Source organism: Penicillium rubens (genome assembly GCF_028828025.1).
Source record: "Penicillium rubens strain IBT 27055 chromosome Unknown utg000004l_segment0_segment0, whole genome shotgun sequence".
NCBI classification, from domain to species: Eukaryota; Fungi; Ascomycota; class Eurotiomycetes; order Eurotiales; family Aspergillaceae; genus Penicillium; species Penicillium rubens.
In genome coordinates, this window is record NW_026890602.1 from 3,357,141 (window position 1) to 3,375,605 (window position 18,465).

General features: G+C 50.1%; 11 protein-coding genes across 11 annotated transcripts; 3 read left to right on the plus strand and 8 right to left on the minus strand.

Moving 5' to 3' along the window:
* Positions 1 to 23: 23 nt before the first annotated feature.
* Positions 24 to 371, minus strand: N7525_011221 (uncharacterized protein; the record flags this gene model as incomplete). Its single annotated transcript, XM_061215399.1, has 1 exon — positions 24 to 371. One exon carries the CDS (start codon positions 369 to 371, stop codon positions 24 to 26), a length of 348 nt encoding a protein of 115 aa, XP_061067911.1.
* Positions 372 to 3,230: 2,859 nt separating this feature from the next.
* On the minus strand, positions 3,231 to 3,542 carry N7525_011222 (uncharacterized protein; the record flags this gene model as incomplete). Its single annotated transcript, XM_002560846.2, has 1 exon — positions 3,231 to 3,542. One exon carries the CDS (start codon positions 3,540 to 3,542, stop codon positions 3,231 to 3,233), a length of 312 nt encoding a protein of 103 aa, XP_002560892.2.
* Positions 3,543 to 4,181: 639 nt separating this feature from the next.
* On the minus strand, positions 4,182 to 4,802 carry N7525_011223 (uncharacterized protein; the record flags this gene model as incomplete). Its single annotated transcript, XM_061215400.1, has 1 exon — positions 4,182 to 4,802. One exon carries the CDS (start codon positions 4,800 to 4,802, stop codon positions 4,182 to 4,184), a length of 621 nt encoding a protein of 206 aa, XP_061067912.1.
* Positions 4,803 to 5,255: 453 nt separating this feature from the next.
* Positions 5,256 to 6,538, minus strand: N7525_011224 (putative mitochondrial carrier protein; the record flags this gene model as incomplete). Its single annotated transcript, XM_061215401.1, has 3 exons — positions 5,256 to 6,157; positions 6,229 to 6,418; positions 6,509 to 6,538. The coding sequence occupies 3 exons, from the start codon at positions 6,536 to 6,538 to the stop codon at positions 5,256 to 5,258; spliced, it is 1,122 nt and encodes a 373-aa protein (XP_061067913.1).
* A 348-nt stretch (positions 6,539 to 6,886) lies between these two features.
* On the minus strand, positions 6,887 to 8,209 carry N7525_011225 (NAD(P)/FAD-dependent oxidoreductase; the record flags this gene model as incomplete). Its single annotated transcript, XM_002560849.1, has 1 exon — positions 6,887 to 8,209. One exon carries the CDS (start codon positions 8,207 to 8,209, stop codon positions 6,887 to 6,889), a length of 1,323 nt encoding a protein of 440 aa, XP_002560895.1.
* Positions 8,210 to 9,064: 855 nt separating this feature from the next.
* On the plus strand, positions 9,065 to 10,019 carry N7525_011226 (MBL fold metallo-hydrolase; the record flags this gene model as incomplete). Its single annotated transcript, XM_002560850.1, has 2 exons — positions 9,065 to 9,548; positions 9,607 to 10,019. The coding sequence occupies 2 exons, from the start codon at positions 9,065 to 9,067 to the stop codon at positions 10,017 to 10,019; spliced, it is 897 nt and encodes a 298-aa protein (XP_002560896.1).
* Positions 10,020 to 10,623: 604 nt separating this feature from the next.
* Positions 10,624 to 11,010, plus strand: N7525_011227 (uncharacterized protein; the record flags this gene model as incomplete). Its single annotated transcript, XM_061215402.1, has 1 exon — positions 10,624 to 11,010. One exon carries the CDS (start codon positions 10,624 to 10,626, stop codon positions 11,008 to 11,010), a length of 387 nt encoding a protein of 128 aa, XP_061067914.1.
* A 334-nt stretch (positions 11,011 to 11,344) lies between these two features.
* On the minus strand, positions 11,345 to 12,625 carry N7525_011228 (putative eukaryotic translation initiation factor 3 subunit EifCh; the record flags this gene model as incomplete). The annotated part of the gene is made up of 4 exons (XM_002560852.1): positions 11,345 to 11,924; positions 11,986 to 12,455; positions 12,525 to 12,564; positions 12,618 to 12,625. 4 exons carry the CDS (start codon positions 12,623 to 12,625, stop codon positions 11,345 to 11,347), a joined length of 1,098 nt encoding a protein of 365 aa, XP_002560898.1.
* A 438-nt stretch (positions 12,626 to 13,063) lies between these two features.
* On the plus strand, positions 13,064 to 14,078 carry N7525_011229 (arylformamidase; the record flags this gene model as incomplete). The annotated part of the gene is made up of 2 exons (XM_061215403.1): positions 13,064 to 13,170; positions 13,238 to 14,078. 2 exons carry the CDS (start codon positions 13,064 to 13,066, stop codon positions 14,076 to 14,078), a joined length of 948 nt encoding a protein of 315 aa, XP_061067915.1.
* Positions 14,079 to 14,438: 360 nt separating this feature from the next.
* On the minus strand, positions 14,439 to 15,713 carry N7525_011230 (casein kinase II subunit beta; the record flags this gene model as incomplete). The annotated part of the gene is made up of 2 exons (XM_002560854.2): positions 14,439 to 14,945; positions 15,012 to 15,713. 2 exons carry the CDS (start codon positions 15,711 to 15,713, stop codon positions 14,439 to 14,441), a joined length of 1,209 nt encoding a protein of 402 aa, XP_002560900.2.
* Positions 15,714 to 16,538: 825 nt separating this feature from the next.
* Positions 16,539 to 18,053, minus strand: cbhC (putative cellobiohydrolase; the record flags this gene model as incomplete). The annotated part of the gene is made up of 6 exons (XM_002560856.1): positions 16,539 to 16,583; positions 16,638 to 16,879; positions 16,970 to 17,227; positions 17,292 to 17,429; positions 17,501 to 17,754; positions 17,815 to 18,053. The coding sequence occupies 6 exons, from the start codon at positions 18,051 to 18,053 to the stop codon at positions 16,539 to 16,541; spliced, it is 1,176 nt and encodes a 391-aa protein (XP_002560902.1).
* Positions 18,054 to 18,465: the final 412 nt, after the last annotated feature.

Consider the following 18,465-nt stretch of genomic DNA (forward strand, 5'->3'; position numbering starts at 1 on the left):
TTGCTCTCGTGGATCTTGGCTCATTACCTCGGGGTTGCGGAGTCGTGGTTCGGCTTCCACTGTGAACTTTGAGCGTCGTGAGACGTCGAGAGCCAAACTCTCGAATCATCAAGTTCCCCGCGGGCTTGATATTCACAGTGTGGCTCACTAACACCATGATCCTGGCTATGACGGAAACAAAATGTGATTGCTATCAGACTTGATTTGGTCAGTGGTCGCAGCGTTGCTTGATACTTGCTATACTCCCATCTTTCGGCGCGGCTGACTCTGATGGATGTGGAGTGCAAGCCACCAGCACCGAGCTCGCACTTCTTCGCAGTGCTGGTGACTAGTAACCTTCGGGTGAAGCTAAGTCGAGCTCGTTTGTACATGGTCTTTTTCTCATGAATCGACCTGCTATCGGTTTGATTGACACCTTTTGCTTCTGAGTAGTCTCTGTAATATAATAGTATCGTCAATACAATTCAATGAACACTCCTTTCACTCTTCCCGGAAGAAAAAAAATAAACTCCTGGATGCATTTCAGTGGATACGATTACCTCTGGAAAGGCGGCAAATGGAACCATCGTTCTATTCCGGTAACTTTACGAATACTCGAATGATCTGTAAAGCCCTGAGACTCTGATTCCCCTTCATTGAGGCTTTGTAACCAGAAACCAGCTGTATAGGACTTCATATGTATCTAGGTGCATCTTGATTGTCATCTAATAACTTTTACATTTTTACTACTATTGCTTTCATATTGTTCCAAACTTGATACATAATGCCACAGACATGATCAAGGTGTAGCTCCAGGGATATATATATCGCTTATGCAGACCCTAGTGTCTACATGATCAACCAATTGAAGACTTATTCGAGGTTTAAATGGTCTACACTAAAGCCACACTATTGAACTCACTACATAAGAATTCACGGTATAGTTTTGTGAAAGAGAATATAACATGGAAGCATTACGATCACCGTAAAAGGGCGAAGTATCACTATTATCGTCTCATCACTCTCCAACGCCTAAGCTAGTCAGTCTTCCCCTGTAAATAGAAATGAGCGATCCAGGAATACACATCATGTTTTATTTTTCCTTCAGCAACCGGACGTTAGAAAAAGTAGCGTCGTGATATCAGGTGGCAGTGTTCCGTCACCTGCAGTTCGTGAGTATTGGCGTTGATATTGAAGCAACCTTCTTCTCAACTTTCTTTTCTGTTCCAGGCAGTAATCCCTTTTCCACTGACCGTAAACACCTTGCATCATATTCTGCAAGTTCTGCGAGCGAAGCCTATAGGGGAAAATTTCAGTAATAGCTCTTCTTTCTTCGCGGATCCTTTCATAAGCTCACCAGTATGTGTCATAATGCTTAAAGAATATTCCGGTGAGGCGACACTGGTCAATCCAGGGACAGTCTGCAGGCCATTTGCAGCTTCCCAGATTTCGAACGACCCAGAAAGCAGCCAGATTCTTGTCTTCAGACAAAGGGTATTTTGTAATCAGAGTCGGACACACCATACAGGTTTTTGAGACCAGCCTCCCGGGGACAAAAGGCAGGATGTCTCGATGAGGTTTCGAAGCCATCAAAGCCTGGTACATGTGAGGATTTTCGACGGCTTGGTTCCCAGGGACGAGATGTAGGAGTTCCTCATGGGGACAAGCAAAGGTAGGCTCAGCTGTGAAATGAGCGCCGGGGAAAGAGAACCTTATAGTATGCCGAGCCGCTGCACATAACTGGCCCGTTTCCGTAATTACTAAAACCAGAGCAACTCGCACAACGTAGCCAGACCTAGTGCTAAATTCGCAGACATGGCCGAGGCCGGGTTGTCCTCTATCGTCAAAGTCATACACGAATGGGCCATATCTGGTTTTGGCTGGCTTTGCGGGTTGTTTGATGATCTTGATAAGCTGTTCTCGACCTCGAATCGTCAGAGAAATACAGGGACATAGGTCAGCTATACCAGAGTAGTATGTGCAGGGCCTCTCCAGAGGTGATTTTCTTGGGAAATGTCTCGTAAATTCTTTCCGTGGATGGAGTTTTAGGCACCTTGCACAATAGGCCCAGCGACGGTTTTCGAGTCGAAGAAAGAGTTGGTTTCGCGGCACATCCTGACTATTCACGCATAGTATTGGGTTCCTGATACGCAAGAGTCGTGGAAATTCAAGATCTTTATGCTTCACTATTGTCCCGAATAGGCCGTAGAGTTCTTTGCAGCTGAGGGATAGACAAACTTGATCGACTAGTGAGAGGTGTTGGTAGATTTTCTGTAAGATGCGCTCATCCAAGCAAAGTATGGCGGGGTATTTTGGTACTTTCTTCCCAAAGGAATGCAGCAGCCGGAGGAGCGTATTTCGAGATCGAGACATCTTCAAATCCTTAAAGCGAAAGATGATGTTGAACCGGCAGGAGACTAGGTTTTGATTTTGGATAGGAGAGTCAATCTGGTCTATGGCTACCTTGTAATATTGAGAACGAAAAGACTCCAGGCGGTGACGTACTGATTGCGAGTTTCTATTCCAAAATTGTCTAGTCTGGCTTTGGTACCTAGGTACATGTAGTTTTGGATCCGATGCCTATTTTGTCTGGTAAAAACGCAAAATGAGCTGACCGATCCCGTCTTGGTTAACGCAAAGGCTTGTATAGGATAGCATCCAGACAAGGGGTTTTGATGATGGACCACCATCCATCCTGGGTGTGGAGAGTTTGGGGACAGGGCAGTGAAAACGTCAGTAAACAGTCAATTGAGAACGGAGCGCGCGGGAAAGGCAAGGAGCAAGACGCTCGGGACACGGGGGATATGAGAGTGAATGCGTTCTGGTTGCACTAGGTAATAAGCCAGACTGCCTCGTGGACATAGTGGAGTTTGTCCGTTTGAAGCAGGAACGGCTTGTCTCGTGTCATTTTGTCATTCCCCTACGCTCGTGATCACCAAAGCAATGCATCACTGACATGTGGGCTCGTCTTGGCTTCACCCGAAGGTTACTAGTCACCAGCACTGCGAAGAAGTGCGAGCCCGTCGCTGGTGACCCCACCACTCCATCTATCAAGGTGAGCCGCCTCGAAAGATGGAGCTCTCCTACACCATTCCCTCAGCCACCGCTTCCCGGGTGTAGGGGTGGGGTCCCGAAGTGAACCAATCTAGCCAAGCGATCTCGCCTTCGAAGACGAGTCAACTTGACCATCATGCCCTGCGCCTTTACTTGCTCGGGATTTCCTCAATTCGCCACTGTGCTGATCAGCTCTGTCACCAACTGAGCCAGATGGTGTGGGGGGGGCCGAGGGTTTGGTTTACCCCGGCGAGGACTATTGCGGCCTCGAGCATCTCAATACGGCGGGTCATTGAGGTATGTTCCCGAGCAAGGGAACAGGTAGACTCTGTGTGGACCACATCATCTAACCTGATACCGGCTGGACGGCGCGCATCATTCCGCTCCGGCGGCGGCCACCGCCGGTGAAAACAGTAGCGCAGCCATTCCTTAACAGGGAGTAGCAAATTTGCTACCGCCACAACGAGAGAGACAATACTAACAATCAGTGAAATCCAAGCTACTTCCATGATGGATGGGGGGTATATAACTTGCCTGAAAATGTTTGTGGATGCATGAGGAGAGGGAAAAAAGAAGACAGAAGGGAATCGAGCAGGAGGTACTTGTATACCCACGGTGGAAGCTATCGAAGTCAGGTGCATCTATCGGAAGGAAGGTACGATAGGACGGAAAGAACGTGGCGTACCACAGGAACGTTGGACCTAGTACACACTACATTTCCCCTTCTATACATCCTCTAAGATTGGTACGTTTACGAGTACATCAGATGATGTGTAGAGCCCTGAGAACTCTGGTCTCCCTCCATGGAGGTTTGTAACATGAACTGAGTTGTGGGGGACTTCATACACCTGTCTTTATCTGATCATACACCTCTACGTGTTTCTTCCGACAACACCTTTTGGCACTGGAAGTTGATAATGCATATAGTCTACTCCAGACCTAGCTAGTTATGATATTCAAGGGCTACGTCGTATAGTTTTGTACAACATAATATGACACCGGAACTATATTTTCATGACTATAAAGTTGAGAACGGCAAAGGTATGTATATCATCTGGTTAAAAAAGAAACAGGTTAGAAGCAGAAGCGAGTCCAACTCAACAGCAAAGATCCCCTTATATGTGCAAATACTGAACGCATCTCGCAGTCTACTGAAGGCCAACAAGTCTCGCTGTATCCCTGAGGCAGACATGAAACTCCCTAATCTGGTTTGCAGGAGTCTCAATAATGTATCGCCAGAGAGTCCAAATATCCTGACAATCAGCAATACTATCCTGGCCCTCCTGTTCAATCTCAAACTCTCTGTGTTCCTGGTCATGTCCGAACCCAACGAATCGAACCAAAGCAAGATCAACCGGCGCAGGAGCGATCTCCGAAGAAAACTGAGTATATCCGAACCTCTTCGCCTGTACCTGGATTTTGTTCCACTGGGGTCGCCATTGTTCGAATGTCGCTGTCCACTCCAGATCAGTGCCTGCATCCGCGAGTGTAGCACACATGGTCCAGAGAAAATGAGAGACGCTAATCCAGCCATCAGACTTACCCGGTGCGCCTAGTAAGTTAGTTTCTTCGCGGTTGACACTAAAATGGAATAAGGATTTGTCGAATGGGCCTTTGCCGTCATCTTTTGACCCCAGTGCCAGCGACAGCGGCACAGAGTCGAACGAATCTAAAGTGGTGTCAGAACCACAGTCCTCGTCATCTGCATCCCAGTTCTCGTCGGTGTTAATAGGGATCTTCAGATCCTGGAGTCTAGATGGCTTCGGCATGATTGAATCTTGTATTCGCTTGGATGGATCGATAGAGGAATTGCAATAGACTAGTGTATTGGTCTAGTGTATTGGTCTGCAGTTACAGGCAGCATGGGGAGTATCAATATATAGTTGAAGCTCCAGTCGCGGTATTGCATCTGAATTCAAAGCCACCCTTTGTTCTTCTTTGGGCTTTGGCTTTTGTCCTTTATTCAGAAACGGCTTCGAGGGACTAAAATACAATGGCCTTCATAAAGTGGGTGTTTCTTTGTCAATAGCCAGTCAGTCACTTTGTCTCCAAAATGGGATCAAAGCAACACAGCACAAACATTAGAAAACAAAGAAGCAGCTGCTTCCAGGCCTGGATCGCCAGTGTTGATAATGGAAAATTGCGAGTCAAGCAATGAACCATTTTCACTGACAGCGGCGGCACCATGATGAAAGGCTGTAAGAACACGGAGTCCCTGGTCATTAGAGCCCTTCAACACCTTCGTCAGTTGGCCTTCGAAGCTTTCCATTGAGAAGGTCCCGCTCCTTCCGTCGATTCTCCAGATAAAACCGGCCTCCTTCGTAAAGGCTGAGATACAGGCCCAATGCAATTGCCGTCCAACCAGCCCGTATTAGTCCGCCCTTAAACAAGCCACGAATGCCCTCATATTGTACGATATTACGACCGACAGATATAAGAGATTTGGTCTTTGTTCGTGCCCCCGAAGATACTACCCCACTGCCACGAGCACCAGCCCGAGTACTTGGATCCTGGGAACTAGCACCAGCTTCACCTGCCGAAAGCATAACGCGGGTCTTGATCACGTCAATTGGGGTAGTCACTGTTGCCGCAACCGTCCCCGAAATTGCCGCAGCTATACCCGTCAAGCCGGCCCGTTCGACTAGCTGATCTGACTGTTCCGATGGGGGTCGGCCGGTGTTGCTGCGATTCGCTTTACGTTGCCTCCGTCGGTTAATCAGGTGTGACCGCACATACTCAAAGAGCGGAAATTGTAAAGCGGTCGTTGGGAGGTTCCGACCAACCAGTGCTGTGTATCCACTCCATAGACGCCAAGGATGACGTCGAAATCGCGAAAGTACTTGCCGCATGGCAGATGTGTTTGTTTGGGAACCTTGAATCATCTGCGCATTTTGCTTTAGTACCTCTGCCGGGGTGATCATGAGGCATGATACCATCTCCCCGGTTGAAGAGGCAATTCCATGCATAATTGGAGTTGGGAGGGAATGCGTGAAAGGCAAGCGAAGACTATTCAGTGAACCATCTGGGAACGTCCTCTTGCCACTTGTAATGCTAGTGGGAGCCTCTGCTGATGAATTGTACATAATGCTCTTCACAGCTTCGTATGTGGTAAAGAATGCACCGGCTACATCGAGGTAGATAGGATCGTCAGCTTTGATGTTCCTTGTTCCCCATTTATCAAGAGTCGGCACATACAAGCTGGAATAGTCGAGAAAACCACACTCCAGACGCCCTGGTACAATCCTCGGAAGAGTAGATCGCGCCGTACTGCTCCTGTGCGCGCATCTTTGAAGACCTTCTCATAGTCTGGGGACTGGACACGGGTCTTGAGTGTGTCGAATGGGTAGACGATGAAGTCGACTGCAACTGCAGCAAATGCGCCTGCCTATTAAGGAGAGTATTCTAGTTAGCCATTGATGTATGTCGTCAAACTGTCAAATTTAAAGATGCGTCCAGTTGGATTAGAGAGACTTACAACCCAAATATCGGAAGGAGTGTTGTACATGGAGAAGATGAAGACCGAAAGAGCCCAGATATCTGGGAAAGAGCCATTGTAAATAATTAAATATCGAAAGAGAATGTCATTGAACAATTCCAGCTGATTCAGTCGACGCTTATCCATTATCGCCGATCCATATGATGATCGATGACGTCACCCACGCGATAGTCACGTGTCTGTAGCAGAAGGTGCCCTGGACGTCCACCTACATGACCTGAGGTAACTTTGTAGTGTCTATATGATTTATTAGAGGATATTGTATTTCTATTGCTAACCTCTAACCATTAAAACACATTGAGGTACTACCATCATATCGCAACAAAGGGATAATATACACGGCCTTCACAGATTCGTCTATTGCCAGCCCTTCGGTCCAGCCCAGTTACCCTTGAGCATGTAGTTGAAGTACACCCAAGGGAAGAAGTCCTTCTTCAGGTGGTAGAACGAACGACGGGGCTCGGCCTGGTCAATACCAAACCAGTCACCAAATGTCTCCTTGGGTACTCCGGCGTACTTAAACTCGGCAAGAAGGACCTTGCCATACTCGGTCAGGAGCGGGCATGAGGTGTATCCATCGTAAGAAGCATCCAGTGCCTTGCCCTCCATGCTCTGCAAAAGGTTGCGAACGAGAACTGGTGCCTCAGAGGTGACTGCCGCGGCGGTCTTGGATGTGGGCAAACTGGAAGCATCACCAGCAGACCAGACATTGGGGAATTTCTTGTGGCGGGTGGTGTTGTCGTCCACATCGACGTATCCGGCCTCGTTGGCCAGAGCACTGTTCTTGACGAAAGCATGAGCACCCATCTTAGGGGTGACGTGCAACAGGTCGAATTGTTTGGCGACCTCTCCCTCGGGAGAGGCAAAGATGGCAGCCTTGCCATCAATGGCCAGGAGATCGTGTTGGAACAATCCCTCAACACCGCGGTCCTTCCGCATCTGCTCGAGGACGGCGCTGTACTTGGGGACACCGAACATCATTGGGAGACCGGTGGCAAAGCTGATCTTGACGGGTGACTCAGAGGGGCTGGCAGGGTTGTAAAGGCCAGCTCGTTTCCAATGATCCAATGCAAGCCACATGATCTTCTGCGGTGCGCCCGCACACTTGATCACACCGGCTGGCTGAGTGAAAATGGCATTGCCTCCGTGGAAGTTTTCAATGTTGCGGAAAGCCTTGTCGCATGTGTCGTAGCTGTAGATTGTTGACACCGTTGAGTTCCGGTCTGCCAGAGCCTCAGAGAGACCCTTGATGGCGCCAAAGTTGAGGTTAATACCGGGCACAACGACCAGATGCTCGTAGTTGATCTTGTCGCCATTCTCGAGGGTGAGCGCATTTTCTGTGGGGGCAAAGGCGCCAACACCCTCGTTATAAAACTTGAATTTAGGATCGATCAAGGTGTTCAATGGCTTGCGCAGCTCCTGTTTGTCCTTGAGGCCTCCGCCAACCAGTGTCCAGCCAGGTTGGTAGTTATGCCACGCTGCCGGATCGACTACAGCAATGTCATCTTGCGCAAATTTGCCAGAGTGCAGCAGCTGGTGGCTGATGGAGAGACCAGCAGTACCACCGCCGACCACTACAATCTTGTGGTTTCGTGCAGAACTCACGGGAGACGCGGTTGCGAGGCTCCTCCATTGAGCGACTGAGCGCTTGGCAGCAACTACTGTGCGACGCTGAAACATGTTTGGGTATAATGCAAAAATATGACAAAAAAGCCCCGAAGCAGCCAAAAAGAGCTGATCTTATGATGTCGTGATTTCGGATTAACTCGTTCCGATATCGGGGAGTCGGGCTTTCTTCGCCGAATACGTTCGGGGTCCAGGGAAAGGGACAGTACTTGGATGTTCTATGTTTACTTCGAATATTCTCTAATGCTTCACTTCTACTTCAAGTATCTCTCGCTTTAGGGATTGGTCAAAGCATCGTGGTTGTGCATGACGATGTTGATGTGTGGCCTTGATTCGCCTTGTCATTATTATGGGGTTGAGGCCTTAGCCTTAGCAACGGGACCCCAAACAATGTACCTCGCAACAGATGTTCCTGGAATTTGACTTGTGGCAAGAAAATGCGGGACATATCCATGGACGGTGTCGTAATGACTCCGGGGGCGTTTTCAATCGCCGACCTAGATGCTCGCCGAGTCGCCGACCGATGTCTTTCAAGTATGGCCACAGCTCCTACATTCCTTACCAACTTTTGTCCCTCAAATTCTGTATATAATGATCAGTTTTCGGCAGCAATCATCAATCATCAGCCGGCAAAGGTCATCAGATCTTTTCAGATTGTCTAGCAAGCCAATTCGAACATCAACACTGGTCGACCTCAGTCAATTGCGTCACATTCAACAAGCGACACGGACAGGTATACCTTATACCCCAAATTCTTCAAGAAACGTCGCTTCAATCAAGAGAACGGTTGGCCTGTCACGAAAAGAACAACCAGGTCATAGCTGGAACCAGCCATTTTCGCCACGTTCAAGCTGCATCCCTCCCAGGCATATAGTTCCACGTCGAGCTACATATAGCACTGCATCCGCTATGTCATCAGAGCCTGTGATTCACAATGTCTTCGAACCCACATCTGGAACGTGGCAGTATCTCATTGCCGATCCGTCGACATCAACGGCTGTCATCATCGACCCAGTCTTGAACTATGATCCCGCCACTCAGGCCGTGGCCACTCATGCAGCCGATTCACTGCTCTCCCTTGTCAAGGAAAAGGGCTATAAGATTGACAAGATTCTCGAAACCCACGCTCATGCAGATCATTTGACTGCGGCATCTTACCTTCAGAAACGTCTCGCCCAGAATCAAGACCATAAGCCGCCCATCTGCATTGGCAAGCGCATTGAACAAGTGCAAAAATTGTTTGCTGAAAGATATGGTGTCCCAGAAGAGGAATATAAAGGCGTTTTTGACAAGCTTTTTGACGACGACGAGACGTTCACTATTGGGAATCTGAAAGGACAGGCTATCCATCTACCTGGGCACACCCCCGATCATCTGGGTTACAAGATTGGAGGTAATTATCCACCAGCAATAATGACCTTACCACACAGTTACTTACAAGAATTTTCTAGACAACCTATTCTGCGGTGATTCTCTCTTCCATGTGGACATCGGCACTGCACGGTGTGACTTTCCCGGTGGCGATGCCAACGACCTCTTTCGATCAGGCCGCAAGCTTCTGAGCCTGTCTGACCACGTCAAGATCTGGACAGGTCATGATTATCCGCCGCAGGGACGGGGTGACCCCGTGCCTTGGATGAGCGTCCAGGATCACAAGAAGCTGAACAAGCATTTCAAAGACGGTATCAGCGAAGAAGAGTTTGTGGCTTTGCGAAAGGAACGTGATGCAGGATTGGCAGAGCCCAAGCTGCTCCACCAATCTTTGCAGATCAACATTCGAGCAGGGCGACTCCCTTCGCCTACGAAATTCGGTCAGCGGTTGCTTCACCTTCCACTGAAGCTCGCAGAGGAAGAAGCATGGTAACTGAGATATACGATTAGTAAAAGGAACAGAGTACATACTCATCAACTAGTCTCCTGTGAAGGACGAAAGGTGGCGCATTCAACAGGCCGAACCCCCTTTTCTCGTTCAACTATATGTACATACATTGTATATATTACCTCAAGCGACATGAAACTAAGCAGCATCTTACTGTCTTTCTAAATTTCGATAGCCTTTCTCATCTATTTGACGAGTGTCTTTGTTACATGTTGTACTAGTATGATCCCCAATGAGAACCAACTCCTCAATGTCTGTGACGTTCGTAGTTGCCAAAGTCAATATCTCTTTGCTTTGTCCCCTTCTCACCTTTGCGGACCACAATGCCTTTGTACTCGGATAGATCCGCAAACTAAGAAGACAAGATATAACAAAGGATCTTTAATACTTCGATTGTTTTCAACTTCCAAGCTGTGCTCCATCGAGTATTCGAGTCGGCTACTCGAACTGCATAAATAGCTCCAATCCCACCTCGATATCTTCTCGCCAACCAACAGTGCCTCGAACACAATCCTCACAGATCACACAGATCCCACAGATTCATGCTAACCTTTTATTACCAGCATCCATCATCCATCCCATCTTCACCATGATTATCCCTGCTCGTGACAGTGTTTACGTTATGGACCGGAACCACTTTCTTCGCCTTCTAGAGACCCTGATCGACAAGCTCCGAGCTAACCCGGATAACCGTCTCTTTGTAGTTGAAGGGCTTCGAGAGCTTGCTCAGCTGACACCTGGCTGCCTTGAGGCTTCGCGCGTCGTCGGCGACCTTGTTTTCCACCAGATGTGCTCTATCCTCCAGGACATTTGGCAGCCCGCGATTGTCACTCTGTTGGCAAACGTCCACGAGTTCGATGGGTATAGGGTCGCCGATGCGATGGACTTGAGGATGGACTCCCCCTGGAGGGGTTCGGGACCCCTTGAGTTGTCCACGGACTTGGTAGTGCAGATGCATGCAGAAGCACATTCATAGATATCTGATCTCGTAGATCAATCTAACCTTACATTTGTAAGACAAATCTGTCCTATCCGTAGATTATCCTATTGTAAAAAAGTTATACACGAGAATTTGACCTGTTCAATGTGATTGTTATATTCTAAACAAAATAAAGATTTCCTTCTATGATCGAATACAAGTCGATACAACGCAGGAGTCTAATGCCCCGAGACTCAGCTCCGCTCATAGAAGAAAAAAGAAACAGGAAGTCATATTAACATCCAAAATAGAGAACATTTTCCCTCCCTACGCCGTAAAAAGGTCATGCAATACCAGAAGCGTCGTGTCTCCCCTTCGCAATCATCAACGTTTAGTTCGAGGTCTCGTTGGGCAGCAGGTTGCCCTTGACGGCAAACATCTTGCCCGTGCTGGACGACACGAAGCTGTCGACCTGGCGCGCGTACTGGTCCACCTGGCGAGTGTTGAGCATGCTCTCCAGACGGCTGGGCTCGGCGGGGAGCTTGAACAGACGCTGCCACTCGTCCTCGGGGAGGAGGGGCTGGTTGAGAGTGGCACGGGTAGCGTTCTCTTGTGCGCGCTTCGCCTTCCAGGCGTTGATCTTCTGCTGCTCGCGGCCGAGCACACGCTGGTAGTATTGGTAGTTGTTGACCTCGGTGTTGTGGGTCTCGATGCTGTCCAGAAGGAGATCGCAGTTCTTCTCCAGGAAGGGATCGATGTTGAGGGACAGGTTGTCGAGGTTGGGGGTAAGGGTGGAGGTTTTGGTGAAGGGGCTGGACTCGAGGGCAGCCAGGGAGGAGGGGAGCTCAGTGGAAGCTGAGGAAGTCGGGGTCTGCAGCTGGTGGATGAAAGAGGTGATCAGGTGGGAGTTGTGGAGCTTGACGGGCAGTTCCTCGAAGATGTCGGGGTGGCGCAGGTTGGACTTTTGGAGGCTGATATTCTTGTTAGTTTTCACGATATAATTTTGCGAATTTCCGAGGCCATTGCACGTACTCCTCGGAAGTGAACTTGTTCTCCTTGAACGCAGTCATGAACTTGGAGGACAGGCGGAAGGCCCGGAGGCTGAGGCTGCCCTGGGCGCTGCGGCTGACATCGTGGACCAGGGCGACTGTGCGCTCGTTCAACTGGCTCTGGTAGTAAAACTGGTTCTCGATCACGTTCATGTTGACGAAGTTGCCCATGTTGGCGCTGGTGTACCATCCAACGCTGTTGGCATCAGTGTTGACTTCGCGCAGCATGCGGATCATCTCTGCAGAGTAAGCGGCGTTTGCCTTGGCGCGAGGGGCGGCGGCGGCCGGGTTGGGAGCGGCGTTCTCAAAGTGCGACTCAGCGGGGACTTCGACGACGGGGAATGGGAAAGTGTTGGTGATCTCGAGCGTGCCATCGACATCCATACCGACGATGGCACCGGTGGCGGTGGTAGGGAAGGTCTGGGAGCAGTGCTTGATGATTTTCATGACCACCTGGAACATCCGACGTCAGTATTTCTGGCTGGCGAGGACTGGGGGAGATTTTCGTCGGGGAGACCATACCAAGGCCTCGACCTGCACGGCCGCGAGGGGAGCTGGAGTTCTGCGAGTCGGTTAGCATCATGTCGTCACGGATCTAAAAAGATCATCACTTACTCGGCCATTGTGAAAGATTGCAACAGTTGGGCGGTTGTTAAGGTCGAGACGGTGGACTTGGAGGGTTTGTGTGAAAGGGACCATTTATTCCCGATTTGGTTTAGTCTGTGACAAGTACGTAAGGTTATATGTTACGGTCCTCCACTACGTACATGGAGGGGCAATACTGTAACATTACATTTCCATGGACTTCATCGGAGGAATTTTGTTCGACTAGAGATCCCTCGTGCTATATCTTTGGTCTAAACAAGACAGCAGACGGGAAGCACAGAGCAAATACCCAGAGGACATAGGAACACTGGAAGATCAAATGCCAGAGTCTACCTACAATGTCAGATAGTCGACTGGGTGTATGTAACAGCTCCTGCACGATGCTCCTCCCAAGCCCGTAATCTATCGACATGTCCCACTTCCCCATAAATCAAGGTAGAACTCCGCCAGGCACCATGTCGGATCACTCAAATACCCGGACTGTACTCTATGGCTCAGTCCATAATCTACAAAGCATCGCCGTCACAACCTTAGATCCACGCAAAGATGGTTACTGGGTGATGTACACAAGTCCCAGGCACGATCATTACCCCCCAAAGCAATAACTAACGTGCGAGGTACTGATCTAGCTTCATCCACGGCGGTGCTTGGCGGGATCCAGTGGTTACATCGACATCCTTCAAAGCCACGGAATCCATACTCCGCGAGAAAGGCCTACCTATTGCCGGATTCGCGTCGATCTCATACCGTCTTAGCGCACACCCAAATCACCCGCAAGACCCAATAAATACCGACCCGAAGGACTTCCAAGATGCGAAACACCCTGGCCACATCGACGACGTGGAGGCAGCGCTCGCATTTCTGCAGAATACATATGGGTTCGGTGGGCGATATATCCTGGTTGGCCACAGTTGCGGTGCAACGTTGGCCTTCCAAGCTGTAATGGGCGCGGTCTCGGGTCATCGTGAAGAGGCGCCCACTGGATCTGGCTCTCCAGGTCCGCTGCCACCTACATTGACGGCGCAACCCACTGCCATTGTCGGCGTGGCGGGTATCTACGATCTGCGACGCCTGCGGGATACGCATGCTGATATCTCAGCTTACCAGGAGTTTATTGAGGGGGCTTTCGGGGCGGATGAGATGCTCTGGGATGGTGTATCGCCGGCGCGGGTGACTGGGTCTCGTGGAGTGGAAAGCGGGTGGAAGTCTGGAAGGTTAGCTGTTCTGGCGCATTCCAAGGACGACGAATTGGTGGACGGGTCCCAGGTGGAGGCCATGAAGGAGGCTTTGAGCAACTGGAAGAAGGCGGAGGCACATATACCCGTGCAAGAGGATTTAAACCGTGATAGAAGGCTCCGCGTCTTGTCAATCAGCGGTGCTCATGACGAGGCATGGGAGAATGGTGAGCAACTGGCTCGCGCGGTAACGTTTGCATTCGAACAACTGCAGGAAATGGGGCTCACCCCGTAGTTTCGATGCTGAGAAGGGCATATTTGTTGGGCATTCCAGGAGGCGCCTGTAGATAGGGTACCCGGAATGATATATGCGTTCGAATTACTGCTAATAGCAGTTTATGGTCTTCTAGTATCCATACAAACCTGCAGGAAATTGGATCAAAGTTATGTCGTTTCAATTGAGTCCTGATTTACCCTAGGAATGGACCAGACTGGTAATTTAGGTACAAACGAAGTCGGAGAAAAAGAAAACCCCATCGCAAATGGACCAACCATGCGAGCCAGACAACGCCGTCATTCGTGAAAACATCCTAAGTATCCCTCGTTGCGCCGAAATGTTGCCAATGAAAGACAAGAAATGGAATGCCTATCAAGATTACTTGGCGACGTTCATGCGAGTGGAAGCTGCGTCACCGAGGATCTTGTCGTGTTTGGCTGACACTGCATGACTTTCAGCATAATCGTCGTCGTATTCGAATGCGTCATCGTCACTGTCACTGTCCTCGATGAACTTGTGGTGGATGTCCGCCTCGGCAAGACGCCACTTGAGCTCCTCACGCTGATGATCTTGGTAACGAGCAAGTGCAGCTGCGGCGTGCACTTTGAAACCGTAGATCCGGGGTTCATAACGACGGCTGCTCTTCTCGGGATTAAGGGCAGGGTAGACTTGGAAGAGGATCGAGTGGAATGAGGTACCGAAGTATGCACCATCGATGGACGAGTGACGTGACGACTTGGGGTTGTAGATATCTTCGCACTTGGGGCAGTAGAGCTTGACGGTGCTGACATTCGGGAGATCAGATTCGCCCAGGGGAAGCAGCGCATGTCCATCGCACATCACGCGTGGACACTTTCCGAAGTCGCTCTTTTTGTATTTCTCGAGCTAGATAAAGGTTAGTACCTTTATTATAGGGAACAATATTCACACAAGTTTAGGGTTCCAACATACCATTTTGGCAAGACCACGAGTGGTAACAATGTATCGAGCGTGAACCAAGCCATAGAGGTGACGGGCGGACTTTTCGATCTGCTCACGCAGATCGTCGTCGGCATCAAGGTCGAAAACGTCAGTCACAAGGTCAAGGGCGTACTGGTAGTAGGAAACCTCAGTGTTCAACCCGGTGAGGTTGAACCGATCGGTCAGGTAGTCCTCGTCGATTTCGCAGAAGTATTCATTACCGCGGGATGAAACGAACTGTAGATACATGATTGTGATTAGCACGATCACGATCATGAAGAACACTGCATGGCCTCTGTATCGGCCAGAACTGGACCGAGAGGCGGCACCAGAGGAATGGGAGGCCGCCGAGGAGCCTCCACGGGGAGGGCCACCCTGTGAAGGTCGAGATGCATTTCCGTTGGGCTGGGAACCGCGTCCACCGGGGTTGGAATCCGGACCGGGAGGCCCATTGGGCCCATGTGGGCCCAAACTGGCAAGCTCCAACGGGTCCAGATCAAGATGGACGTAGACATTGAGCAAACGGATGAAAGCGCCGATTAGGATCATCCCAACGACTACGTAGAAGAAGGCAGAGTGCATATCGCGACGCCTCGCGGCCTGAAGCGCCAATTGAACCAACGCAACCGATCCCGCGAACAGGACGACTAGGATCTTGTGGACCGTCGAACGAGGGATCGGAGAACGGTCCATAATGGGATCGAGCACAAGAAAACGAATGGAACTTGACGGACGATGAGTGTGCGGGAGGATATTTGAAGGATCAAAACAAGTCTGGACTTATGTCGGGGCGAGGCAACGCAAGATCGTTGTCTATCCAAATCGCCGGGAACGCCGAGAAAACCGTCGGGGCAACAGCCCAAAACGTCGAGAAATCGGGTCCGGGCCATATTCACTCGAGCTGCGCGCGCGACAGGCCCTTGCTGTCCTCCATCCAGTACCCGCCCCCACGGTGGCCCCGTCTCGCGCCACAACGGTGCGCATCTCGAGAGAAATCAAACGATAAGTGAAATTGAACTCACCCAGTCTCGCCAATAGCTGGTATAGTCGCTGTCAGTCTCACTATTGAAGTCCTCCATGATGCGGGACGTGGACTTTGGCTGTGTCAAGAGTATCGTTCAGTAGGTGGGGTCAAGCGCGGCACTTGAAGCACCCAAATCTGCACAGTTGGTAGTGCAGATCAGATTATATTGACTGATGATGCCAGAAGTGAGAGGAATCTGAGACTCTGTTAATGATTGTTGCAAGTTGAAGTGGGAAGTGGGCTGAGATATCCCGCAATCCGCTTATCGATGCCATTCGCCTACAGGGCGGTCAGTCTACTGCCGGCTTCTGTTCAGACCGCCCTTTGGCGCAGGGGCACGTGCACAGATGACAAAATACAGGCTAAGCGAATCTTCAATCCATATATACTCATTGGATCGCAAGCGACTCGTAAGGATACTTCGTGACCCAAATTTCAATACATTGTCTCCATTCTGTTTAGCTACGAGCCCTGCAACATATAATCCCACCGATTTAAAGCGAGGGATTGGCATTCTCCACGAGCTGGGCGAAGTACGCCTGCAAATTCGTCAGTATCATACGATTAATCGCATTTCATCAGGGCACTCTTACCTGGAACCAAGTGCCAGCTTCAGGTGCAGGCTGAAGAGCATCGCTATATCCACAGTGGGCGTCATAGCGGGCCGCGCTGGAATCCGAGGTACCATCGCTTTCACCACCGGGCTTTACCCAGACAAAGGCATCGGCCAAAGCGTCACCAGTCTCGGTAGTTGGTCGAACACCGAAGCCGGTTCCCTTGACATTGCACCAATCACCCCAGGCACTCTGTGAGGTGGGCTGGACTCCATTGCGGCCTGGACAGAAACAGTCAGCGCGAGGTCTTTAAACTGGTAGGAAGGGGATGTTGATATCGCGCTGTTTCAAAGGGTTCTCTAGGTACATACCGGTGTCGGTGATGAAGTGCGCGTCCCAGCCAGCAGTCTTGAGCAGGGGACCAAGGGCGTTGATATATTTCTTTTCATCGCAGTTGGAATTTCCCGAGGTGTATGATGGGCAGGTAGAGAGAGACCAGCCGTTGTAGTTGGCAACGTTAGTGGCGAGTCCTCGCATAGAGGCGGGTTTGTTGGCAGTCTTGTAGACATTGGCGTAGAGCTCAGCTGCTGGACCTAGGTTAGCGGGCCAGCCAAGCCATCCGGCATGTCCTATGTCAATAGTTAGAAATTTGGATGAGGAACGATTGGATTCAGGAAAGATGCTTGATCTTACCGGCGTCGAGGTACATAGCAACATTGTCCAAGTTCAACTGGGTGACAGCGTAATTAGTGCACTCCAAGTATGCGTCATGTGCGTTGGCGCACTTGGACACAGCCATGTTGGTAACCAAGTTAGCCAGACTATCGGGTTCTAGAAACAATGTCAGCAATGACTACCCCGAGCCTCGCACGGAAAGGTCATCCATCAGCAGGTCTACTGACCAACGACAAGGATGGTCTGAATGTCAGAGTATTCGACCAGAATCTCGCGGATGGCGTCAATGTACGCCTTGTATTTCGCAACACCACCATCGGCGATGGAGTACTCTCCGTTACTCGCCAACGCGGCGCAGTCACGATCAGGCAGATCATAAACAACGAATTGGCCAGCAATCGGCGGGCTAGCACCGGCCTTGTTCTTAGCCCTGATATCGGCCAGGAACTCGCCCATCGTTGGCACCTTGGCTGCGGTATCCCTGCAAAACAATCTTAGTGTCCTGCGTAATGTGTATAGCACATCAATCCGATCAACTCACAGCCAGTAAAACGACGGAACCTTAGCGGCTACACTAGCAGCAGCTTTAGCAGCCCCCGTCATGGATGGCAAGGCCAAGGATGAGACTTCGGATGCATAATAAGAATTCGCGTAGAGCTGGTATCCTGAGAAGGGATTTCCAGCAGCTGCAGCGGTTACAGTTGGGCTAGCTGCACTCGAGATTGCAGCTGCCGCTGCGGAAGTAGCCAGCAGAGACACAAACGGAATGAAAGATCGCATATTGGCGGTCTTGAAACAATATGTTTGAATGTTGCTTGTTTCCCTTTGATCCTGATAGCAATTGTGCAGGAGTTAGATCTCTTTATATACCTCAGCGAGATGCATGTCTCGTCACCCTTGCGGAGATTGAAGCCGGCCACCCGAGGATAATGTCACCCTATAGCGAGGACTTGCAGTATGAGATAACATTGCCAAGACATATGTAGGGGAGAGGAGGCAGAACACAGCATGCCCTGCCCTACACGTGGTTAAATTTGGCTAAATGCTGTCTCGTCCGGGGTAGAGGGAGCAAAGAAATCTGCAACCGTGAAACCACTATAAATTGCCTAGATAGTCAAAGGGGAGGGGATGTAATGTATCAAACCCCCGGCATCAGCACGGAACAGATCCCCCGTCCCCAAACAGGACATTC